This window comes from Haliotis cracherodii, unplaced genomic scaffold (genome assembly GCF_022045235.1).
Source record: "Haliotis cracherodii isolate W230 unplaced genomic scaffold, xgHalCrac1.p SCAF_11, whole genome shotgun sequence".
NCBI classification, from domain to species: Eukaryota; Metazoa; Mollusca; class Gastropoda; order Lepetellida; family Haliotidae; genus Haliotis; species Haliotis cracherodii.
This window is the reverse complement of record NW_027266266.1, coordinates 15227405-15253716: the sequence shown is the minus strand read 5'-3', so window position 1 is coordinate 15253716 and position 26312 is coordinate 15227405. Positions and strand designations below refer to the sequence as shown.

The 26312-nt window shown below is 42.0% G+C and overlaps 1 protein-coding gene across 1 annotated transcript; it reads left to right on the top strand.

Annotated features, from left to right (window-relative positions):
• The first annotated feature begins 104 nt into the window (after positions 1-104).
• LOC139455442 (nucleolar protein dao-5-like) lies at positions 105-25575 on the top strand. The gene is made up of 15 exons (XM_071236993.1): positions 105-188; positions 3163-3283; positions 3934-4052; positions 5584-5654; positions 6982-7100; positions 8387-8431; positions 10187-10250; positions 11490-11584; positions 12888-13028; positions 15955-16057; positions 17542-17706; positions 18320-18460; positions 19333-21861; positions 22644-22675; positions 25055-25575. The coding sequence occupies exons 1-15, from the start codon at positions 134-136 to the stop codon at positions 25080-25082; spliced, it is 3828 nt and encodes a 1275-aa protein (XP_071093094.1). The 5' UTR covers positions 105-133; the 3' UTR covers positions 25083-25575.
• Positions 25576-26312: the final 737 nt, after the last annotated feature.

Below are 26312 nucleotides of genomic sequence, written 5' to 3'. Positions count from 1 at the left end.
AAACTAATCTTGCATTTGACTATATGTTTCGTTGTTAAATGATCACCCATTCGTTATATTCTTGCTGGAATCAACCAATCAGCTCCAATTTTACACCCGCGTGTTGGACGCACGTGTGTAAGTTTTCATAGGGATGGATAAGAAGGCTAAATTGTTCACCAAACGTTTTGCCGAAAGATTGGCAAAAGGTAAAGAATGAATCGCACCATTAAACGAAAACAGTTCCAGCGTCTATATTATTTTCCTGACTGGTAGTGTCTTTGCAACTGAATATTTAACTCATTTTCACGTGGTGAGCCTTTCAGCAATTCGTCAATTTCTGTCCTCGTCAAAATACGTGCACTAAGCCTAACTTGGCCGCTGAAGGTAGGCTGGTAGTAGCCGACGACATGAGCCTTGTCAGATCTGAAACCTGCATCACTTCGGTCACATCAGGGTGACACACCGTGATAGAACTAAATATTTTTCCAATCCTACTCCTTTACTTTATCACTTTCAGTTTCACAACGTAAAACTGGAGTACGACATGGGACTAGATATCTTAATATCTTTTAACACAAATGAATACATGACACATTTTTATGAAGAGCAACTTCTTTTATTCTTTGTACGACGTTTCAGAGCTATTTCTTTCTCCTTCGTCAGGTGAATGCCAAGTAAGTGCATAGAGTATTTTTATTTGTAAATCATGATGTTTACATAACATAAGGTGGGATGAATGTACAACGATAATAACATAATGAAAAAGCCAATGACATAAGATTAATGTACAACGATAACAATGTAATTATAAAGCCAATTGGGATAGGATTAAAAACAAACAATTCATGCTTTTTCCCAATTCTACCATTCCCAAAATAAATAATGGTCTCAGTTCTAATTCATTAGTCGTAACATAATATATTTGACAAATGAAATTTTTTTATGAAGTCCTACCCTCAAATACTTGTCTCACTGATTAAAGGGAAACAGCACTCCAATTTTGAAAGTATTAATGTGGATCAGCTTTTTATTCACAGATTCAAAATTTGCTTTTCATGGACTATTAAGTGACTCCTATCGGAGGGTTGGAGAATGAAAAGCTGTATGTCATAACAAAAGATGTACAATAAACGTCTGAAGCCAACTGACTTGTGATTTTGTTGTTGATTGATTGATGCAAGACCCAGTTTATTGGGTCACTGATGCTAATTATCATCTGCTGATTACTCAAGTTAATTAAAACGGCGCCGACTAGACAATTGAGAATTTGAGTGTTTCCTTTAAAGGTAAACAGTAAAATACCTTGAGAGGTACCTATCTATGATAAGCTGTATGTCTATATGACTTCATTCTCATCCATGTGAATGAAGAAATATGAAGACATTAATTGTTATATTATAAATAAACAATTGATGCCAAGCAAATGCATGTTGGAAGTTAAAACATTTGATGAGAGTGGCGTTTTAGCATTGTGAACAAAATTTTCACCCCATGAAAGTGGAAACTTTACGAGTAACAATGACACAAAGATACAGGGGACCTAAACGTAATCATTCACACTGTCATTGTCAAAACACATGTGTAACAACAGACTTGTACATCAATGCAAAGTCATAAGTCACTGGTTTAATACTAAGTATGTCCACATCATGCATCAATGCAGGCAACAAAACGTCACCGCTCTCATGCTGTCAGCAGGAATCATGCCTTGCCTGTCAAATAATCCTACAAGTTTTTTATAGGGTTTATGTCAGGAGAACATGCAGGCTATGACTAAACAAGGGGGCATGGGTGGCACAGTCGTCTAACGCGCCGCGATTCACTGTGCAAAGTTGCGTCCCTTGGGCACCCCAGAAACCTATGATGGTTCGAATCCCAGTTTGCCACGATTATGTTTCTAGGTTTGTCAGCACCATACCCGTGCTCGTGGGTTTCACTGAAGTGGTAAACGTCTGAGACCTGCATCACTTCGGGCTTTCCTCCCACATTAAGCTGACACGCCGCGATATAACTGGAATACTTTTTAAAACGGCGTTAAACCCAACTCACTCACTCACTCACTCACTCACCATGGCAAAACTTTACTGTTCATGTTGGTAAGGAAGTATAATACATGTCAGTCTTGCAGTTATATTGCTGGTAGACTACTCTGTGTGGTTGTAAAACTCCATCCTGATACCTCTGTGCAGTAATCCTTGAATGCTAACCAGCCTCTTCTTCAAGTTTCCACAGATTCTTCTCCAGACTATACGCCATCATTTCATTTCGGAGATATGGCGACTATGCTCATCACAAGAGGCCACTAACGGGATTGGGTGGTCAGGCTCACTGACTTGGTTGATGCATGTCATCGTATCCAAATTGCATGGACTGATGCTCATGATATCAACCGCTGAATTGTCTGGTCCAGACTCGATTATTAAAAAATGCTGTCAGATAGCCGAATTATTGCTGAATGCGGCGTTAAACAAAAACAAACAAATATTTCGGAGATGAAGTCCACGGATGTAACAGTCCTCAACGGTCACACAGGGTCTCCCACTCTCAGGCCTGTCTTTTGTCAGACCTGTCTGTCATTAAAGTCGCATGAACCTGGTTATGCAAACACAGATGCAGCTGAATGTTCTTGCCATGTCGGCATGTGTTGCTTCGTCCGGGGCCATACCACCGCATCTCCCTGGATTTGCTGTGAAACAAGGCATATCTTCTGTGCCCTTATTGAAAATGTTCTGAACATGTGCTGTCAGCAGCTGTTTATACCTGTTTTGCACAACAACATTTTTGCAAAATGCACTTTTTAAAAAAAAATGCTTTCAATGCTTTATTTCATCAAATACATTTGATTGTATTTCACCATGATTTCATCTCTATGGTTTACTTTTTGATGTAATAAAACAAAACAAAAAGGTCTTTTTTACTTTCTTTTGGACATCAGTTTAGATAAACAAGAAGTTACAATTTCTTGCTACCACCTTATAACGTTTTCATGACTTTTAATTAATCTATTAATTCATATTTAAAACAAATGTAACTAAGAATAAGTGAATATGAATAAATTCTTGAAGTTGACTGAAGAGTTAAAATATGCATATGAATTGTAAATAACAATAACCTTTCAACCATTTGTAACCATGGTAACAATGATTCGGAAAGGTATCTTATCCTGAATTTCTATTTCAGGAAAGCCAAAGGAGGTCAAGAAAAAGTCTCTTCTTCTGAAGAGTATACAGAATATTTCAAAAGAATCTTTGAAAAGAGAACTAAAAGATAACATTGATTTGTATCTGAAATACTTGAACAAGTAAGTAAACCCAAAATAAGAATCCATAATCAAATTTGTTATTGCTGCACATTTTTCACATTTGAGCAAGACCCGTGAAGATCCGGGATAGAATAGGTCTTCAGCAACCCATGCTTGCCATAAAAGGTGACTATGCTTGTCGTAAGAGGCGACTAACAGGATCGGGTGGTCAGGCTTGCTGACTTTGTTGAAACGTGTCATCGATCCCAATTGTGTGGATCAATGCTCATGATGTCAATTACTGCTTTGTCTGGTCCAGTCTCGATTATTTACAGACCGCCGTCACATAGCTGGAATAGAGCTGAGTGCGGCGTTAAACAACAAACAAACAACTTTCAGCTTCCGTGCCAATGTAAACTTATCAGAGGGGTAATCAAAGTGATCTAGACTACCAGTTTCTGACTCCATTGTTTGTGGAAACCTCGGTGGCTGAGTAGATAAGATCCCTGACTTTGTGTGCGGGTTTTTAGGTGCCTCACTCTGGGAGTGTGGGTTAGAATCCCAGATGGGACTCAATCCAAAAAGTACTAGAATTGGTACTTTGCTAAGAAAGTGTTATCCAAAATAGAATATTTGTAAGATAATTTGTAGACGCATAATGACTTAAAAATACAGATTTTCTTGTTTTTATTTAATCTATGACATTGCAGATGTTTGAAACGGTTGTCTGTGGATACACCAAGATGCAGCCAGGACTTCCAGCTGATTCAGACATGGGAAGACTGCCAGAGTGTTGTTGGTCTCACCAAGGAGGCCAGCAGGCATCTGTGTAACTATCATACTTTTTATTTGATTTACTTCCGAACGTTTGTCACTTGTCCTAGGAACCCATGGGGATTCTTGGTAAAAATAGACCGCCTCCCAGGTCTAGTGGTAGATCGTCTGCCCGGAGAGCTGAAAGGTCCGGGGTTTGATCCCCATTCGCGTCATACCAAAAGACGTTAAAAGATGGTACTTGTTGTTACCCTGTCTGGCACTCGGCATTAAGGGGCTAAAACAAGGACTGGTCGGCGTGGAGTCAGTATACTGTGTCTGAGTGGGGTGTTCATGTTAAACTACGGCATGGGTACAGTGTGTGAAGCCCATTTCTGGTGTGCCCCGTCGTGATATTGCTGGAATATTGCTAAAAGCGGCGTAAAAAAAACCTCACTCACACACTCATTCAGTGAGCTATCATCGTATCACTTTAAGTTGGCATCAGTCCGGACTAATACAAGCAGTTGCACACACGTACACACATGCACATGCATGCACATCGCTATATAAGTGCAATAATCTTGGACGCGATGTTAAACCCAAATTCACCTCATGTCACCACACCTTGGTAAAAATATATGTCCCTGGCAACCTTGGCTTCTTGTAAGAGGCGACTTGATGCATCTGGTTACCTGTTAGGATCCGGGTTAGAATTGGTCTTATTCAACCCGAGCTTGTCATAAGTGGCGACTAACGGGTTCAGGTGGTCAGACTCGCTGACTTGGTTGATGCATGTCATCATATCCCAACTGCGTAGAGACCAATAAGCTTGATGTCAATCACTGGATTGTCGGGTCCAGACTCAATTATTATCCGACTGCCATCATATAGCTGGAATATGAGTGTGGCGTAAGTCAACAAATACCAAATGGATCGGGTGGTCAGGCTTGCTGACTTGGTTGATGCATGTCATCGTATCCCAATTGCATAAATCGATACTCATGATGTCATTCATAGGACCCGTGAGGATCCAGGGTAGAATAGGTCTTGAGTAACCAAAGGTTGCCGTAAAGGGCGACTATGCCTGTCGTAAGTGGTGACTAACGGGATCGGGATGCTTGATGTATGTCATCGATCTCAATTGCGTGGATCGATGCTCATGATGTCTATCACTGGATTGTCTGGTCCAGACTCGATTATTTACAGACCTCCGTCATATAGCTGGAATATTGCTGAGTATGGTGTTAAACAACAGACACACACTTATCCTGGGGCTAATTTTGCATGTGTTCTAGCTCCGTGGAATCCCTGGCTTGAATTGGTCCACAGCAGTATATGATTGTTGTAAGAGGTGACACTATAGATCTGGTAGGCTCAATAACTTGGAAGATTGTGTTTTGGTTTGGAACATTGCTTATGATGTTAATCATAGGTTTGTCTGGTCCACTTCAGTTATTTACAATTTGTCTTATTGTTGGAATGTTTGCAGACTGCAGCGTTAAACAAGCCAATAGAGTGTAAAAGGTTCTTTTTGTTTCCTTGTGTATGACATGACTGTGTTTTGCCTTAAACTACCATGATATTAACTGATATTCTATGATCAGGTACACAAGTGACTCTCAAGGAACTTGGAAGTGACCAGAAGGATTTTGTAACAACTTTACAGAAATATGAGGTAAGTTTTCTTATTTTACAATGATGAAACATTTGACTTGTAAAGAAGTTCAGATTGATACGACCAGCAATTTGAAAATGATGAGCCAAAGGATCATTTTATTGTAATGGATGAAGAACGAGAATCTGTTGAATCTGTAGGAGAATCTGCAAGCTTCAAAGGGGAATAGTTTGAGAAAATAGAAAATTATATTGTTTTGCAGTCATGAGAAAAATGGTAATTTGATACGAGGAGGTTGAATTCTGACATGATATATACCTGTTTTTAGATTTTGCCCTGAAGAACTGGGACCATATAAGTTGTAGCCGCATGACGAGGGGTACAAGTGCTTTTATGATCCCGCGTTAGGTTTTATACCATGAGCACACAACTTTATCTTACAAACATGTTTAAATCTGCTTTTGTGAAAGATAAAATACAAATTCAAAATTGATAGAAAACAGCTGTTCGATTGAGCTGAGGTTAACTTGTGCAATGTCACGTGACTTTTATTGACTCGGAAAAAGCCTGTGTCTCTTTGCTTCGAAGCGGGGTATAAGGGATTTATTCTCCCGCTGATAAATCCACGTGCAGCCTGTTTTCTTTGTGGCGGGGTGAAAGGGACTTACACTCCCTGTCAGAAATTTATTTCTCTCGCATGCGGGATACATCATATTTTATCATAACCACCAATGAGATCTCGACATTCTGACATGGAAGTATAATGGAACTTGTTCTTTTTTATTTTGACTAAGTGAAAAGATACAACCCATTTATTCTGCATATTACTTTTAATTGCATTTTAAAATACAAGTTGATGTGAGAAATGCGAGTTTTGATGGCAATGTTGTTTCGTTACTGTGTTGAAAGATTCTAGAAAAATATTTGCTCTTCCTTTTTGGGTTGGCTCTGATAAAATATTGTAAATATCTTTACTGTTGTTTTTATTTCTCCTCTGGGTCTGAGGTTTCGTAAACCAACTTAAGAAAAAGTCTAATATCATGGAAAATTGTATTATACCCTGGAAAAGATATGGAAATTTGTCAGGTGAATGGTGAATGAACCCTGATCTGGAAATACTCTTTTAAGTAAGGATAAGATGTATCAACTTCTTTATTACAGTTAGTAGCGACGTTGATAACGGTGTTAGAACCTACACTGAAACGTCGCTCCTTATTCATGTTATTGTAATAAAGGAGTTGTTCATCCATATATCTTATCCTTACTTTCTCCAACCTCCAAATGCCTCTCAAAGAAGTTATGGAATAACTCTATAACTGTTTTTCAATCATTCATGTGTTACCATGGTTACCAGATGATTTGAGCTATGTTTCTGCATGACTGTCAGGATAAATGTGACATCAAGTCGAAGGAGATGGTACCAGCCTGGATGGCAACCACCAAGCACCTGCTGGCATCAACCCGGAACACTACCATCATCACCAAACTCATGATGTACTATCTCAGGTACTTGGGCACACTCATTATTTTTCTAGGGATGAGACGAGTCCAAATTTACTACCATGGTACCCAACCCCCTATTACCCGACCCTACCCGGGTACCCACTGCAAGTCTCAAGAGATGGGTACAAAAGGTCTGATTGGTAATTGTTTTACTGCAGCACTGGCTAAAACTGATTAGATCATGCGTTCACTGAAGTTGAATGAAGATTTATCTTTACTCAAACATATACAAGTCAAAAGGAATGTGTGCATCGTCAGAAAGAAATGCAAACATTAGCGATTTGTAGCGTAACCACCGAGCTATGGGGAGCTTTTGTCATTTAACAATATATCACGTGACTAACCACAGGTCCGGGTAGTCCTGTGGGTACCCGGGTCCTACGCAGGACCCACCCGACCCGAGTACCCGAGTTACCAGTCCCAGCCCTAACACAAAGTTATGTAAAAGGTGAAATATGAATAATTCCATGTTACATGGAGTCTTGCCGACAAAGTCATCACGTGGTTGTGTAAGTGCAATAATCTGCAGCGAGATGTTGAGGACCATTTCACCTTACAACTAACTGAAGAAGGGCCAAACTGCTCACTTCGTCCTGATCAGGAGCATGGGTGGCCCAGTCGTCTAAGGCGTCGCAGGACTGTGCAGAGTTGCTTCCCTTGGGCACACCAGTAACCTATGATTGTGGGTTCGAATCCTGGTTTGCCCCGATTATGTTTCTAGGCTTGTCAGCACCATACCCGTGCTCATGGGTTTCACCAAAGTGGTAAACGTCTGAGACCTGCAACACAGTGGGCTTTCCTCCCACATTAAGCTGACACGCCGTGATATAACTGGAATACTGTTAAAAGCGGCGTTAAACCCATCTCACTCACTCACAATTGTCCTGAGCAACGTTACTGCTACATATATGTCAATTTGTCCTTGACTGTTTGTAAAAACACATCATTATAGTGGTTGTTGACTATTAATGGTTGGGGGTGAAATTATAAGGCAAGGTCGCTATACGCATATTTATGTCAAATCGTGTGGAAACTTCTTGACAGCCTCTAAAGGAATAGCTAGCTGTAGACACATGATTGTAGCAGCTGTTTTTTAATAGTGAATAGAAACACTGATACGACTCCTTTTGTGACATTTGACTGACAAAAGTGCTGTGGTCTTTAAACAAGTAAGTAATTTATCTATGCAAGTGTATCCTCTTGTATCTATACAGAAAAGACTTTACATGTATCGTATCGACACTTGAAAACTCACAATGCATTAATGGTCTCTCTGATTACAATTTCAGCAAACTACAGAGTGTTGCAGAAGACAGCATAGCTAATGGAGAAGAGTGAGTGAAAAGCTGTTTTTTTGTGTGTAAATTGTATTGTACCAGTACCTGTTTAAGTGTTCAACAGTCCTGACAGTAGTCATTATAACATTGTTATCACATGGTGTCTCACTAAAGTACAGGGGCGGTCGGGTAGCCTAGTGGTTACACCGTACGCTCGTCACGCTGAAGACCCGGGTTCAATTCCCGACGTGGGTACAATGTGTGAAGCCCATTTCTGGTGTCCCCCACAGTGATTTTGCTGGAATATTGCTAAAATATTGTTTCCATGGCAACGACTTTGATTTAGACAGAAAATGGCGGTAGTCCTCGTTTCCAGAGCAGATCTTGAAAACTGTACCATATTTCTTCACCAAACTTGGCACATAGATAGATCTAGTGGTGAACTGGCACCTTTTGATAGTTTTGGATTTTTCAAAAATTATTTTTCAAGATTCCATGGCAACGACTTTGATTTAGACTAAAAATGGCGGTAGTCCTCGTTTCCGGAGCAGATCTTGAAAACCGTACTATATTTCTTTACCAAACTTGGCACATATTGTCATCTCACAGTATTGAATACATTTCCATTCTTGTTGGTAAGTTCTGCATTGTTTGAGTGTATGTTCCTCCAAAAGTGTCATGGACACAGTTGTTGCATTCACTGACTAACTTCATGCAGAAACACAACTCATTACAAATACAACAGTGTAACTGATCTTAAACCTACTCAACTGTATAAACACTATATATTCTTGTCAACCATACTCTGTACTTCACTTGCTTGATAACGGTGTCAGAACCTTCACCGAAACCATCTTTCCTAATTGTAATAGAAGTTGTTCGTCCATATGTCTCATCCTTACTCATTACAAATTCAGCTACATATTCTATCATAAACTGCAGATGGAAAAACAACACCAGTAATAACTTATTTTAGTGCTGCAATTAGGCCATTTACATTGCACACAACCCGACATGTCATATTGGCGGGGGATGTGAGTATTTCATGCTTGTTTTATTTGACATACATATTTCACATTTTACTTTGACATACATATTAACTTTGACAACTTACATATTTCACTTTGACTTACTTGTTTCACTTTGACTTGCATATTTCACTTTGACTTACATATTTCACTTTGACTTACTTGTTTCACTTTGACTTACATATTTCACTTTGACTTACTTGTTTCACTTTGACTTACATATTTCACTTTGACTTACTTGTTTCACTTTGACTTACTTGTTTCACTTTGACTTACTTGTTTCACTTTGACTTACTTGTTTCACTTTGACTTGCATATTTCACTTTGACTTGCATATTTCACTTTGACTTACTTGTTTCACTTTGACTTACATATTTCACTTTGACTTACTTGTTTCACTTTGACTTACTTGTTTCACTTTGACTTGCATATTTCACTTTGACTTGCATATTTCACTTTGACTTGCATATTTCACTTTGACTTGCATATTTCACTTTGACTTACTTGTTTCACTTTGACTTACTTGTTTCACTTTGACTTACTTGTTTCACTTTGACTTACATATTTCACTTTGACTTACTTGTTTCACTTTGACTTACTTGTTTCACTTTGACTTACATATTTCACTTTGACTTACTTGTTTCACTTTGACTTACTTGTTTCACTTTGACTTACTTGTTTCACTTTGACTTACATATTTCACTTTGACTTCCATATTTCACTTTGACTTGCATATTTCACTTTGACTTACATATTTCACTTTGACATTTTTCTATTATTTCAGTGTTGAAAGCATCACCAGTAATCTGAAGCAGTTCCTCCTAATGGCCTACTTGAGGTCAGGCAAGGTATGAAACATTTAAACACAGACGGGAATTTGTCTGGCCCTGCTGAGAGGCCAATAATCAGCCCCAATTCTTCAGCAAATGGCAGTAAATATTCCGACTTTATTGACCTCAACGCACTTATCCCACTGCTTGTTATTGATGATAACATACTTATCCCACTTCTTGTTATTGATGATAACATACTTATCCCACTGCTTGTTATTGATGATAACATACTTATCCCACTTCTTGTTATTGATGAGAGTGTACTTATCCCACTGCTTGTTATTGATGATAACATACTTATCCCACTGCTTGTTATCGATGAGAACATACTTATCCCACTGCTTGTGATAGATGATATAAAGAATACTACACGAGCTCCTGTGTAATACCAATTTTATGAAACTCGTGAATATGTGTGGTATCTGACGAGCGAAAGCGAGTCAGATACACAACTATTCACGAGTTTCATAAAATTGATTTTACATGGGAGCGAGTTTAGTATTTTATTTATTACTGGCCATTTATAACGTTTTTAGAATTATACTGATGAGTATGAATAGGCTGACACCTACACGATCCATGGCATAGTCCAATTGAGTTTAACAGAATAATACTTCAAACACGTCAAAAGTTGAAACGTATGAATTTAATACCATACAATGGACCACCTTTAGAATTCAGGCGTCCGTTCCACAAAATTGTAGTAGGGCTAATCGCAGCTCACATACTTTAACTTAGACTAACGACTGTCGTTGCGCTACAATACGATCGCCTTGTGAAACGGGCCTTGCACCTGAAAGTTTACAATCACGTCACAATACCCGTTGATGTAAATTGTGGAATTTTGTTGCAAGATCCAACGGCGAAACAATGCCATGTGACGTCAGCCTAGCAACAAGGTTGCTGGGGTCATCGAGTGTGCATAAGCTCATCTCAGTGATCTATTATCTCAATGTCGTTGAATAAGCCAAGGGATGTTGAGAGCTTTCAATATTTGTTCGTGAAACGTGTTCCGAGAGTACATTAGCACGCGTTTTGGTATTACACAATGTGTAATACAGCTGTATGTTTATTAAACAGGTGATCTCTTCACGGGCAAGTAATAAAACATACTTATCCCACTTCTTGTTATTGATGAGAGTGTACTTATCCCAATGCTTGTTATTGATGAGCACATTCCTATCCAGCTGCTTGTTATTCATGAGAACGTACTTATCCCAGTGCTTGTGATTTATGAGAACATACTTATCCCAGGTGCAAGCAGATGAACAAGAAGAATCTCCCAAGAGACAAGATGTCCTTGCATCTCTCCTGTCCATCTACATTGACCTGCTCGTGTACTTAAACCGGTGAGTTCACCATGTTGACTTGCTCGTGTACTTAAACAGGTGAGATCATCATGTTGACCTGCTCGTGTACTTAAACCGGTGAGTTCACCATGTTGACCTGCTCGTGTACTTAAACCGGTGAGTTCACCATGTTGACCTGCTCGTGTACTTAAACAGGTGAGTTCACCATGTTGACCTGCTCGTGTACTTAAACAGGTGAGTTCATCATGTTGACCTGCCCGTGTACTTAAACCGGTGAGTTCACCATGTTGACCTGCTTGTGTACTTAAACCGGTGAGATCATCATGTTGACCTGCTCGTGTACTTACACAGGTGAGATCATCATGTTGACCTGCTCGTGTACTTAAACAGGTGAGATCATCGTGTTGACCTGCTCGTGTACTTAAACCGGTGAGTTCACCATGTTGACCTGCTCGTGTACTCAAACCGGTGAGTTCACCATGTTGACCTGCTCGTGTACTTAAACAGGTGAGATCATCATATTGACCTGCTCGTGTACTCAAACAGGTGAGTTCACCATGTTGACCTGCTTGTGTACTTAAACCGGTGAGTTCATCATGTTGACCTGCTTGTGTACTTAAACAGGTGAGTTCACCATGTTGACCTGCTCGTGTACTTAAACAGGTGAGTTCACCATGTTGACCTGCTCGTGTACTTAAACAGGTGAGTTCACCATGTTGACCTGCTCGTGTACTTAAACAGGTGAGATCATCATGTTGACCTGCTCGTGTACTTAAACAGGTGAGTTCACCATGTTGACCTGCCTGTGTACTTAAACCGGTGAGATCATCATGTTGACCTGCGCGTGTACTTAAACCGTTGAGTTCACCATGTTGACCTGCTCGTGTACTTAAACCGGCTAAGCTTGTCGTAAGAGGTGACTCATGAGATCGCGTGGTTAGGCTCACTGACTTGGTTGATGCATGTCATTGTATCCCCATTGCGTAGATCGATTGCATAGATCGATGCTCATAATGTCAGTCACTGCATTGTCTGGTACAGACTCAATTATTTACAGACTGCTGTCATATAGCTGAAATATTGCTGAGTGCCGCGTTAAACAACAAACAAACAATCATTGATCTTGGTGTTGGGAGCCTGAAGCCCAAAATTCAATTTACTTCATGGGTAAAGAATCTTTTATTTAAGAGAGAACTGCTCACTAACAGGTATTAATAATGTTTCATATTTTAATCTCGTTTTTGTTCTCTGTAAAGTTCATCTCTTGACACAATGGCTGTGTTCCTGGAAGTAATACAAAGGATGTGACCATGTTTTGAAGGGCTGACATTATCACCTGCAGGAATAATGAGAAGAAAAAGGTGTCAAGGGAGATAACTGGCTTGACGTCCTACCTACTTGGAGGAGATTTGCCTATGAGGCTTGACGTTCTAATCCAGGTGTGCTCTCCAGTTGACTCAACCCATGTCCTATCATTAGCCAGGTGAGAACTTGAACAGTTGGCAGATTATATGTCTGTGGTACTGTCTGCAGAACATTGGCTTAAGTTTGCTTGGTTGAGAAAGGATGAGGAACATTTCCTGTGCAGAGCTGCGTCCCTTGGCCATGCCAGGATCCATTGATAAATTCTCCCTTATCTATGTCTTTTAACACTGTACCCATGATCATATGTTTCACTGTAGTTTTGAAGTGGAAGGGACTGTGTTACTTTGATGTTTACTTCCTCAACTTCAGGCATGATTGTGATGAATGGAGGGTGTTTCCATGAGCTCTCCTTGTTGTCTCCACGAGCTGTCCTTGTTGTTTCCATGACCTGTCCTTGTCTCCATGAGCAGTCCTTGTTGTCTCCATGAGCTGTCCTTGTTGTCTCCATGAGCTCTCCTTGTTGTTTCCATGAGCTGTCCTTGTTGTCTCCATGAGCTGTCCTTGTTGTCTCCATGAGCAGTCCTTGTTGTTTCCATGAGCTCTCCTTGTTGTTTCCATGAGCTGTCCTGGTTGTCGCCATGAGCAGTCCTTGTTGTCGCCATGAGCAGTCCTTGATGTCTCCATGAGCTGTCCTTGTCTCCATGAGCTGTGCCTGTCTCCATGAGCTGCCCTTGTTGTCTCCATGAGCTGTCCTTGTTGTCTCCATGAGCTGTCCTTGTTGTCTCCATGAGCAGTCCTTGTTGTCTCCATGAGCTGTCCTTTTTTCCATGAGCTGTCCTTGTTTCCATGAGCTGTCCTTGTTGTCTCCATGAGCTGTCCTTGTTGTCTCCATGAGCTGCCCTTGTCTCCAAGAGCTGTCCTTGTTGTTTCCATGAGCTGTCCTTGTCTCCATGAGCAGTCCTTGTTGTCTCCATGAGCTGTCCTTGTCTCCATGAGCTGTGCCTGTCTCCATAAGCTGCCCTTGTCTCCATGAGCTGTCCTTGTCTCCATAAGCTGTCCTTGTCTCCATGAGCTGCCTTTGTCTCCATGAGCTGTCCTTGTCTCCATGAGCTGTCCTTGTTGTCTCCATGAGCTGCCCTTGTCTCCATGAGCTGTCCTTGTCTCCATGAGCTGCCCTTGTCTCCATGAGCTGCCCTTGTCTCCATGAGCTGTCCTTGTTGTCTCCATGAGCTGTCCTTGTCTCCATGAGCTGTCCTTGTCTCCATGAGCTGCCCTTGTCTCCATGAGCTGTCCTTGTCTCCATAAGCTGCCCTTGTCTCCATGAGCAATCCTTGTTGTCTCCATGAGCTGTCCGTGTCTCCATGAGCTGTCCTTGTTGTCTCCATAAGCTGTCCTTGTCTCCATAAGCTGCCCTTGTCTCCATGAGCTGTCCTTGTCTCCATGAGCTGCCCTTGTCTCCATGAGCTGTCCTTGTCTCCATGAGCTGCCCTTGTTGTCTCCATGAGCTGCCCTTGTCTCCATGAGCTGTGCCTGTCTCCATAAGCTGTCCTTGTCTCCATGAGCTGCCCTTGTTGTTTCCATGAGCTGTCCTTGTCTCCATGAGCTGTCCTTGTCTCCATGAGCTGTCCTTGTCTCCATAAGCTGTCATTGTCTCCATGAGCAGTCCTTGTTGTCTCCATGAGCTGTCCTTGTCTCCATAAGCTGTCCTTGTCTCCATAAGCTGCCCTTGTCTCCATGAGCTGCCCTTGTCTCCATGAGCTGTCCTTGTCTCCATAAGCTGTCCTTGTTGTCTCCATGAGCAGTCCTTGTTGTCTCCATGAGCTGTCCTTTTTTCCATGAGCTGTCCTTGTTTCCATGAGCTGTCCTTGTTGTCTCCATGAGCTGTCCTTGTTGTCTCCATGAGCTGCCCTTGTCTCCAAGAGCTGTCCTTGTTGTTTCCATGAGCTGTCCTTGTCTCCATGAGCAGTCCTTGTTGTCTCCATGAGCTGTCCTTGTCTCCATGAGCTGTGCCTGTCTCCATAAGCTGCCCTTGTCTCCATGAGCTGTCCTTGTCTCCATAAGCTGTCCTTGTCTCCATGAGCTGCCTTTGTCTCCATGAGCTGTCCTTGTCTCCATGAGCTGTCCTTGTTGTCTCCATGAGCTGCCCTTGTCTCCATGAGCTGTCCTTGTCTCCATGAGCTGCCCTTGTCTCCATGAGCTGCCCTTGTCTCCATGAGCTGTCCTTGTTGTCTCCATGAGCTGTCCTTGTCTCCATGAGCTGTCCTTGTCTCCATGAGCTGCCCTTGTCTCCATGAGCTGTCCTTGTCTCCATAAGCTGCCCTTGTCTCCATGAGCAATCCTTGTTGTCTCCATGAGCTGTCCGTGTCTCCATGAGCTGTCCTTGTTGTCTCCATAAGCTGTCCTTGTCTCCATAAGCTGCCCTTGTCTCCATGAGCTGTCCTTGTCTCCATGAGCTGCCCTTGTCTCCATGAGCTGTCCTTGTCTCCATGAGCTGCCCTTGTTGTCTCCATGAGCTGCCCTTGTCTCCATGAGCTGTGCCTGTCTCCATAAGCTGTCCTTGTCTCCATGAGCTGCCCTTGTTGTTTCCATGAGCTGTCCTTGTCTCCATGAGCTGTCCTTGTCTCCATGAGCTGTCCTTGTCTCCATAAGCTGTCATTGTCTCCATGAGCAGTCCTTGTTGTCTCCATGAGCTGTCCTTGTCTCCATAAGCTGTCCTTGTCTCCATAAGCTGCCCTTGTCTCCATGAGCTGCCCTTGTCTCCATGAGCTGTCCTTGTCTCCATAAGCTGTCCTTGTCTCCATGAGCTGCCCTTGTTGTCTCCATAAGCTGTCCTTGTTTCCATGAGCTGTCCTTGTCTCCATGAGCTGTCCTTGTCTCCATAAGCTGTCCTTGTCTCCATAAGCTGTCCTTGTCTCCATGAGCAGTCCTTGTTGTCTCCATGAGCTGTCCTTGTCTCCATAAGCTGTCCTTGTCTCCATGAGCTGCCCTTGTTGTCTCCATGAGCTGTCCTTGTTGTCTCCATGAGCTGTCCTTGTTGTTTCCAGGTCATGTTTAGAGAAGATTCCAGAAATGATGGACCATGCCACATACCTCAGGGTCCTGCTCTGTCTCAGGAAGTTCCATGACAGCATCCCAGATATAATTGAGGTACGTATGGAGCCATTGTTGAAAACAGATCTTCAGATCACTCATGACTTCGGTGCTCTTGCTGCCAAAGAAGAGAGTTATTTGCTTTGATCCCCCATTTGTTTTCATGCATATGTGGGGCCGGTTGGGTAGCCTAGTGGTTAAAGTGTTCACTCATCACACAGAAGACCCGGGTTCGATTCCCGACATGGGTACTATGTGTGAAGCCGATTCCTGGTGTCCCCCCGCCGTGATATTGCTGGAATTCTGCTACAGGGCAGCGTAAAACCATACTCACTCACTCATGCATATGCAGTATATTTGCGAACCGGGTTCTATGAAAGCAGAGGGCGGTCGGGTAGCCTTGTGGTTAAAGCAATCGCTCTTTACGCCGAAGACCCAGGTTCGATTCCCGATATGGGTACAATGTGTGAAGCCAATTCCTGGTGTCCCCCTGCCGTGATTTTGCTGGAATATTGCTAAAAGCGTCATAAAACCATACTCACTCAATCACTCACTCTTTGAAAGCAGAAGGACTGAACACTCTTTTAGCCAATGTATTCAGCCCAGGATAACTAGGTTGTAAGTAGACATGGGAAATACCTGTACATTGTGAAATGTGTGCTTTCTTGACCCCAGTAATGCTTTTATCTGGGGGGTGACTTAATGGATCAGTTGGTCAGACTCTGTGACTCGGTTGATAGCTTGTCATCTTGTCATCAATGATATGGATTGTTGCTCATATCAATCACTGAATTGTCTGGTCCAGTCACATTGCTGGAATATTGCTAAGGGTGGTGTTAAAGAAGAAAGCTTTTTTATTTTACTTGACGTTATAAGAACACTCAAATATTTTGTGTTCCCTGTGACCAACAGGATCTAATTCCGTGATGAAAAGATCATATTTATCGATCAAAAGACCAGATTTACTAGTCAGGCGATCCACTGTAGTTGCTGTAAGAGCAGTCGAATATGCAGTCTGACGTTTCCAGTTCTGTAGTATTGAGACCATCTCCGTCGTTGTGTGCTGGCTCAGAGAGTGGGATGTAGATGGTTTGATCCCCGACCTTATGATACCTAAAGGTGTTAAAAGTCGATGCTTGTTGTTACCCTGCCTCTGTGACATGGCATCTCAGTGTTATAGCTCTATAAAACTGGCATTAGTCTGGTTTAGTATAAGCAGCCACCATTCACACTCACACTCACTCACTCACTCGCTCACGTCACAAGAAAGTGCCATAATCTCGAACGTGACTTTAAACCCCATTTCGCCCCATCTCACTTGTATTATTTGACTAAACACAGTTTTGACTAATTCTGAAAGAGATCAATTTCATGCTGTTCAGCATATTCTCATAGCAACAGCACAGATAGTTATTTGACTCCAGTGTTTTCGTTCTGATGGGCTGCCTGTGTTTATTGTTCAGCTCCGTCAACCATACTTTTGTACTTGTTTTCGAAATAAAATCTTTTATCTGCCTTACCCTCTTTTCTAAATGCTACAGAACAGCTGGAAGCTAAGAGCTCCCCTTGGCTTCATTGACTGGCTGCGAGACAAGAGTCCCGAGGCCATGACACAGATCCCAGATGACATCCGCTTCAAGGGGAGACAGATCACTCGCTTCCTTCTCACAAACCTCTCAGAAGACCTGCAGACTGTTCTTGAAGATGTAAGGATGTGTCTTCTTGCTAAATATCCACCCAAACAAATCATGTTTACCACAAGGGGGTCCCAAGTGCCCAATTCTTGTGTTAACGACCTGAAAGGTGGACCTAGTGAGCACAATGGCTGCTTGTTGTGGATAGTGTTTGGATTGGGTTACTACTTTGCCTTACCAACAATTTGTAAAACTATGAGCCTAATTATACTTGAAACAATGTATTTTTTGTTGCAGACAATGTTGATATTTGTTGCAGAGTTGCGTCCCTTGATTGTGGGTTCGAATCCCGGTTCGCCCCGATTATTTTTCTAGGTTTGTCAGCACCATACCCGTGCTGGTGGGTTTCACCAAAGTGGTAAACGTCTGAGACCTGCATCACTTCAGGCTTTCCTCCCACATTAAGCTGACACGCCGTGATATAACTTGAATAATGTAAAAAGCAGCAGCATTAAACCCAACTCACTCACTCACTAAATGGCATTGTGTGTTCAAATATGTTTTTGGTAAAATAGCAGGCTCTCCTTTGTACATTGTCTTGGCGTGCACCAGAAAAGGAAATTGGGCTTATGTTTTGTATGAACCAAGTCAAACCCTTATCTCACGTATTATGTCCATTCTCCAGGTACTGACAGACAGGCAGGCTGTCAGTGCATTGATGCCTGGGGATGACCTACTGGATGAGGATGGTGGTGGGGACCAGTGTGAGACTGAGGCGAAGCAGCAACTCTTTGTCATGGACAGAGGGAGGACAACTGATGATCGGGTGAGCTTCAGACTTCATGCAGGGAGTGGGGTCGAGTGGTTAATGGGCTCACTTGCCCTGCAGGAATTCCGGGTCAGAATATGTCCCAGAATCACATGCTTGTCTCTTTATGCAGGGGGTGGGGGTCGAGTGGTTAATGGCCTTCAGGAACCCATGCTTGCCATAAAGGGTGACTCTGCTTATCGTAAGAGGCAACTGATGGGATCTGGCTCACTGACTTGGTTAATGCATGTTATCTGATCCCAATGGCGTGGATCGATGCTCATGAAGTTAATCACTTGTCTGGTCCATACTTGATTATTTACAGACCGCCATCATATAGCTGGAATATTGCTGAGTGCGGCATTAACAACAAACAAAGAAACATTTGTCCTGTGGGAATTCTTGATCAGAATATATCCCCAGAAACTCATCCTTGTCATATCAGGTGATGGATGGTCAGACTCTGATGGCTGCCCCAATAGAGTTGAGGCTGGAAATATAACAACAGACATTATTACATTACATGATATATTTACCCAGCAGTAAATGGGTACCAAGTAGGATGAGATTGTATTGTGACTGCCAACTTTCAAGCTCCCCACCAACAGCTTGGGTTGTATACTCCCCAGGGAGCTGAGAATGTAAATCAAGTGCACATTGATCCATTGCCAGGTGTAATAATGTTGGGCTTTATGCAAGCTTTTTGGTGTGGATTTGGAACATTATAAATATGCAAGTTATTAATGTTATTATGTAAATTAGATAATTCAGTGGGGGCGGTACAACTGAGATAAATGGTTTTTTTTGTTTTTATTGGCTCTGATTTTATTGATGGGCATAACCTCAATTTATTCATTTACTTTATAGGAATCTATCAATTTATCTTCCAGAAGTTAAAACAGAAGTCGGATGGGAAGCATGAAAAAAATTCAAAATCATCCACTGACCTTGACCTTGAAGAAATGGATGTTGAGACTGAAGATCTCGAAACTTCGCAAACTGTTGACAATACAGCTGAAGTTGAAGTCATAGATCTGTCAAATGTCCTCAGTGCTATATACGACAGCAAACCAGACCAGTGTATCGGAACAGAATATGTGTCCACTTCGTCACAAGATTCCCCAAGGAAGAAGTCAGTGCCAGGGTTTAGACTGCCGTCTGCTAAGGCAAGGAAGGGCTCCAAGCCCGAAAAGTTGAACCAAGTTGATGAGATTGTACTGGACACATCTGATGCTGATGAAGCAAAGGATGTGATAGTCCCCAACCTTGCTGCTCACATCAAGCATGCCGAGCAGGTAGTTCCTGATATTTTCATTGTGGATGATGCAGAGGTTGAGAAAGCAGAATCTTTCACACAGATGAAAACGAAGGGAAAGAAAGGCATGAAAATGTCAAACACTTCACCAGAAATTATTGAAAGCGAATCAGACGATTTCACTTTGGTCCAGATGTTATCTCCTCCCAGAATGTCCAAGGTTGATAATTTAACTAACAGTGAGGTTAAGAAGAAGAATGTAGAACAGGTTCCTGGGAAAGGAAAAAAGCGTTTGAATTCAAATTCATCTCTTGAAGATAATGTCTTTTCTCCAAAGAGAAGTCCTGGTGCTAAAGTCAACGGAAAATCTCCCAGTATGTCGAAAGGGAACAGTAGAGGACTTCAGTCCCCAGGCTCTGTGATCGAGATAGAAGATACAGATTCAGCAGTTGACACTGATAAAGATAAGGATCTGCTAGGCAGTCCAAAATCCAGCTTGTCTCGCCGCACAGCTCCTGGTCCCATAACAAGGCATGTTCTGAAGGAGACCATTGACTCTGATAAGGAACAAATGAGGATGAAGACAAGAGATTCTGGTTTGAGAAAACCAACGCCTGATGTCTTAGAGCAGGATGGGAATGCTAGTGGTGTGGGGTTGAGATCTCGCAGACGTTCGGCTTCTGAGTCTGAGTTGGCTAGTTGGTCATCAGAGCAGCAGATGTCTTCCCCCAAACGTGATAAACCAAACTCCCCAATCAAAGGTTCTGTCTCTAGTCCAAGTTGGGGTTCGAAGAAAGTTCCAGAGTCAAAGATTCTTTCCCCGTTCATTAAACCAAGCTCAACTGTCCGTGATGCAATGGCCAGTGCTAGGAGTTCAAAGAAAACTTCTGATGAGGATGATGCAAGTCCATTAAGAAGTCCTCGGGGATCCAAGAAGAATTCTGATAAGGATATTGCAAGTCCACAGAGAAGCCCAAATTGCTCAAAGAAGAATTCTGATGAGGATGTTGCAAGTCCTCTGAGAAGTCCTCAGGGATCCAAGAAGAATTCAGATACAGGAGATGCAAATCGATTGAGAAGCCCACAGCGTCTAATAAAGGATTCAAGTGAGAAGGTTGCTAGTCCAGTGAGAAGCCCGAGGCGACGTAGCTCAACGTCGCTGTCAGTTGAGGAAACTGAAGAGTTGACAGAGACCCCAAAAAGTCCAAGAAAGAAACATGGACGTGAATCGTCTGCTATTCCCAGAGATCAAACTCCCTGTTTAGAAAGAAATATTCCCATGTCCCCTGGAAAATCTGAAGGTAGTAAAAGTCCAGCAAAACCACAATTAATGAGTCCTGTGAAAGAATCATCACCTGTAAAGAAGAAGGCAGCACCTGTAGATGAGTCTGTCATCCTGAAAACCCCAAGTCGTACACCACGTAGGAAGAGTGCCATGTCTGCTCAGCAGATGTCAAGTGTTGCCAAGGAGGCCAAAGTTCTGGACGCTAGCGCCACACAAGATGAGGATGATATGCGTAAATCTTCCCGGAAAAGGAGATCATCGCGATTTGGAACTGATGACGAAGATGCTGCTCCAAAAGTCAAAACTCCAAGGAGAGGAAAGAAAGGATCAAAATCAGATGAGAGTCATGGCTCGGAGTCTGGTGACGTATTATCCTCCCCTGAAAGAGGGAGTGGTAAAGCATCTTCTACTTCACTAGACCGGAGGACAGATGGCGGCTCAAAGACAAAAGTTAAGGAAAACACACAGGCCACGCCAGGCAGAGTTACTAAACTTAAATCTTCGTCTGACCAGGACATTGAAGCGAGATCTCCGAAGAGTGGGAAAAAACTGAAGAAGTCAGTGTCTGCTTCAGATGGTAGTGAGACAAATGCCCCAGAGTTATCGGCCAGTATAAAGGACAAGACCAGCTCGAGTGCTACACCTGGTAAGAACACTGTGAGACAGACCTCCACAAAAGAGGATGCTAAAACTCCAAGGAGAAGTTCAAGGTCAGCATTTGTAGACTCCCCTATGGTCACAAGGTCAGGGAGGAAGGTGAAGATGCCCAAGAAAGGGAAGAGAACTCCAGATACCACCCCTTCATCAAAGCTAATGACAACTATTAGGGAGGATGGGGAAGATGGAGAGGTGGTCTTCAACATGACGCCATCAAAACAGGTAATCAGCAACCTTCTAATAATGTGTTTGAATTTATAGACTCGGGTTTGAAAAGCTAAGACATGTGTTTGAAATGGTTATTTGCTTATAACAAGCCATGTTTGAGTAGCACTGCAATATCATGGCCAGTTGTATCACTCGGGCGGTCGGGTAGCCGAGTGGTCAAAGCGTTCACTCGCTACGCCAAAGACACAGGTTCAATTCCAGACATGGGTACAATGTGTGAAGCCCGTTTCTGGTGTCCCCCACCATGATATTGCTGGAATATTGCTAAAAGCGGCCTAAAACCATTCTCACCCACTCACTCACTCACTCACTCACTCGCTCACTCACTAACTCCTGTATCACTAATGGGAGCTAAGGTGCCTCCTTGGACTAGTGGACAGAGCATCTGCTGGAAAGCTGAAGGTGGGTTGGATCCCCTGGCCACGTCATGCCAAAAGACGTTGAATGATGCTCCTACTTGTTACCCTGCCTGAAGCCTGGCGCTCGGCATTAAGGGGGAAAAACAAGTACAGGTTGGCTCATTATACTGTTGTTGGTTGATGCATGTCATCGTATCCCAATTGCATGGATCGATGCTCATGTCAATCACTGGATTGTCTGGTCCAGACTTGAATATTTCCAGACCGCCATCATTTAGCTGCAACATTGCTGAGTGCGGCGTTAAACAACAAACAACCAAACTGTTGTGGTTAGAAATGTTGTCTGTTCTAAAGGTTCGCATAGCCAAGTGAAACAGTCACCACCCCATGTTCTTAAATGCCACTTTATGTTTACAGAGGAAAGGTGGAAGTGTGTCCACACCGTTTCAGTGAGTACAGTATTTATACCACAGGGTTGCACAGGCTTTGAAGGCCTAAATATGGTAGTCCGACCTCGAAAAGGCCTTCCATTTGGCAAGCTTTATTAACTCTGGTGTTAAATAACATCACTATTTTTTTCTCTCATGTGTGACATCAGGAGTTACTGATCGTAATAGTCCCGTTTCCACCTTCATGATCAAAATTGCATAACAGAATGGACATTCGGTTCGTGAACATGACAACTGTTGTGTATATTTCGGTCGATTACAGAATTTGCAAAGCATAACAACCATAAACTTGGTGTCGACATATATTTACAACTTACTGAAGTGATTTGATGCACTTCACAAGGTAAAACCCATTTATTTACAATAGCGATCTTGATTATCGATCAGATCATCTTGACTGGGCGCTGCCATTTGTTTGAAGCAAATGCAAGTGATATGAGAGGTTTAATATGATCTGTCACTGTGGACCTGTGAAGATTCCGGGGTAGAATAGGTCTATGCTTGTCGTAAAAGGCAACTAACAGGATCGGGTGGTCAGGCTCGCTGACTTGGTTGATGCATGTCATCGATCCCAATTGCGTGGATCGATGCTCATGATGTCAATCACTGGATTGTCTGGTCCAGACTCGATTATTTACAGACCACTGTCACATAGCTGGAATATTGCTGAGTGCGGCGTTAAACAACAAACGAACAAACAAAACAAACTGAGAGGGAGATGGAAGGGACAAAACTCGTTAAAGCCACTGGTGGCCCCAAGCCATGACATTCCAGCCTGGACTTTTATAGTCGGGTAACTCCCTTGTCTTGGGAAGATAGATATGATGTAGCCAAATATTGGTCTATAAGTTTGTGGATAAGTAATATTGAAATACTGGTGTGAGGATGTGAATATTTATGTAGATAAGTGTAATTGGCAATGAAAGAAAGTAGGCACACAGTCCTGTTAAGCCTTGAAAAGCATGATCTTTGCCTATGAAAGGTAAATGGATTCAGGACTTTTTTATGAGCAATGTACTTGAATATTCTAATTAACACACTAAGCTTATAACGGCAGTACATGACACTGTGGACTCTGCCAGAATGAAGAGTTTCATAAATACTAAGATCAGTACGAAATTGCAGAAATAACTTAAGTTGTAATCACAACATTCATGTCTCAATACCCAGGGCCCTAAAACCATTTTTAATTACTCCATGGCACTGGAACCATTTTTAATTACCCATGGCACTGAACCATTTTTAATTACCCATGGCACTGGAACCATTTTTAATTACCCAGGGCACTGGAACCATTTTTAATTACCCAGGGCACTGGAACCATTTTTAATTACCCATGGCACTGGAACCATTTTTAATTACCCAGGGCACTGGAACCATTTTTAATTACCCAGGGCACTGAACCATTTTTAATTACCCCAGGGCACTGAACCATTTTTAATTACCCAGGGCACTGAACCATTTTTAATTACCCATGGCACTGGAACCATTTTTAATTACCCATGGCACTGGAACCATTTTTAATTACCCAGGGCACTGAACCATTTTTAATTACCCCAGGGCACTGAACCATTTTTAATTACCCAGGGCACTGAACCATTTTTAATTACCCAGGGCACTGAACCATTTTTAATTACCCCAGGGCACTGAACCATTTTTAATTACCCAGGGCACTGAACCATTTTTAATTACCCAGGGCACTGGAACCATTTTTAATTACCCCAGGGCACTGAACCATTTTTAATAACCCCATGGCATTGGAGCCATTTTAATTACCCAGGGCACTGAACCATTTTTAATTACCCCATGGCATTGGAGCCATTTTAATTACCCCGGGGCACTGGAACCATTTTTAACTACCCCATGGCATTGGAGCCATTTTAATTACCCCGGGGCACTGGAACCATTTTTAATTACCCCATGGCATTGGAGCCATTTTAATTACCCCAGGGCACTGGAACCATTTTAATTACCCCAGGGCACTGGAACCATTTTAAGTTACCCCATGGCATTGGAACCATTTTTAATTATCCTGGGCATTGGAACTATTTTTAATTACCCCAGGGCATAGGAACTATTTTTATGGGCGCCTTTGGCATGTAACTGTACAGAGTGGTCTGTGTTATGACTAAAATACTTGCAAAAATGTTTTTCGAAACTCACTCACTCCAAATATCTTGATCACATTTATTTTGGGGGTGGTCAGGTAGCCTAGACCCAGGTTCGATTCCCGACATGGGTACAATGTGTGAAGCCCATTTCTGGTGTCCCCCACCGTGATATTGCTGGAATATTGCTTAAAACGGCGTAAAACCATTCTCACTCTCACTCACTCACTCACATTTATTTCGGTTAATAAGTTATTGCTTCTATTTTCAGCTCTGGTCGCAAGAAGACTGATGCATGAGTGATAACTCTACCAAGTCAGCATCCCAGGGTCTTTCATTACATAAAATACAGCTTGTCTCTTTTGTTTAGAAATATTTAAGAGTAACTTATAATGTCAATTTAGTCACGAATAATCAGTTACCTGTGTAATGTAATTGCAGATGTTTTGTCTCTTGGTTAACTGGTTTACTAATGGGACCAGGGGTCAGGCACGGGGTCTTGGTTGATGCGTGTCATCGTATCCAAATTTCATAGATTGGTTCTTTTAATGTCAATCACTGGATTGTCTGGTCCATTCGATTATTTACAGCTGTTGTCATTCAACTGGAATATTGCTGACTGCTCAGTTAAACAAACCCAAAGAGATTTCCGATATGTTTTATCTTGCAACAAGTTGTCTGAAAATGTTGCCATGTTAGTAAAGCAGCTCTTCCAGTCTACCAGTTTCAGCTTCATATGCATAATACATGTCCCATATTTGCTGTAATAAGCAACCCCTGGTGCTTAGAAAATTGACGCAGAATGGTGCTTATTAAAATCACACACAACAAGTTAAAATTGCTTTTAGAGATCGAGGGGTTTAGTTGAGAAGACGAAGCTAAAACCGTTTTATAATAGTTACTAAAGACGATTATATTCCCTTCTGCTGGTGGTGTATGTATAAATAATGTGTGATAAACGCAAGTCATCTACAAATTTTGGTCTTTTACGGAGGCGCTTATATGGATTACTAACAGATTTATCTAAAAGTTTGCCGGGGGCGTTTACTGGAGCAGGGCATGGATTATCTTGAATATGGTAATTTGTGTAAGTTTGAGATGTAGAATTACAACCCTTTCCTTAATGAAGTAAGGAGCTTGAAGATGGAATAAAAAATAAAAAACAGGAATGTGTTTGATATCCAATATTTGTATTATTCGGCTAATCTTCAAAACATATGATGTTTGGATTCAGCTGTTAAGAACAAAAATACATTTGATCTGTAAACCAGTTAAGAATCACCAGAGTCTGTAACTGGTCAACATTTATGGTAAATATCAAGTTCAGTGTCCGGTCTGTGTATGTGTTGATGATCAATATTATCCAGGGTTTTTGCAACTTTTTTCCAGTTATATTTGCAATTGTCTGTGCAATGATGTGTTGTATTATGAAACGTGTAAAACAAAGGTTTACAGTTTCAACGATAAGTAATTGTGATACAGGGTTGGACATAAATCACATAGACAGTCAACATTTGAACTGCGCCGAA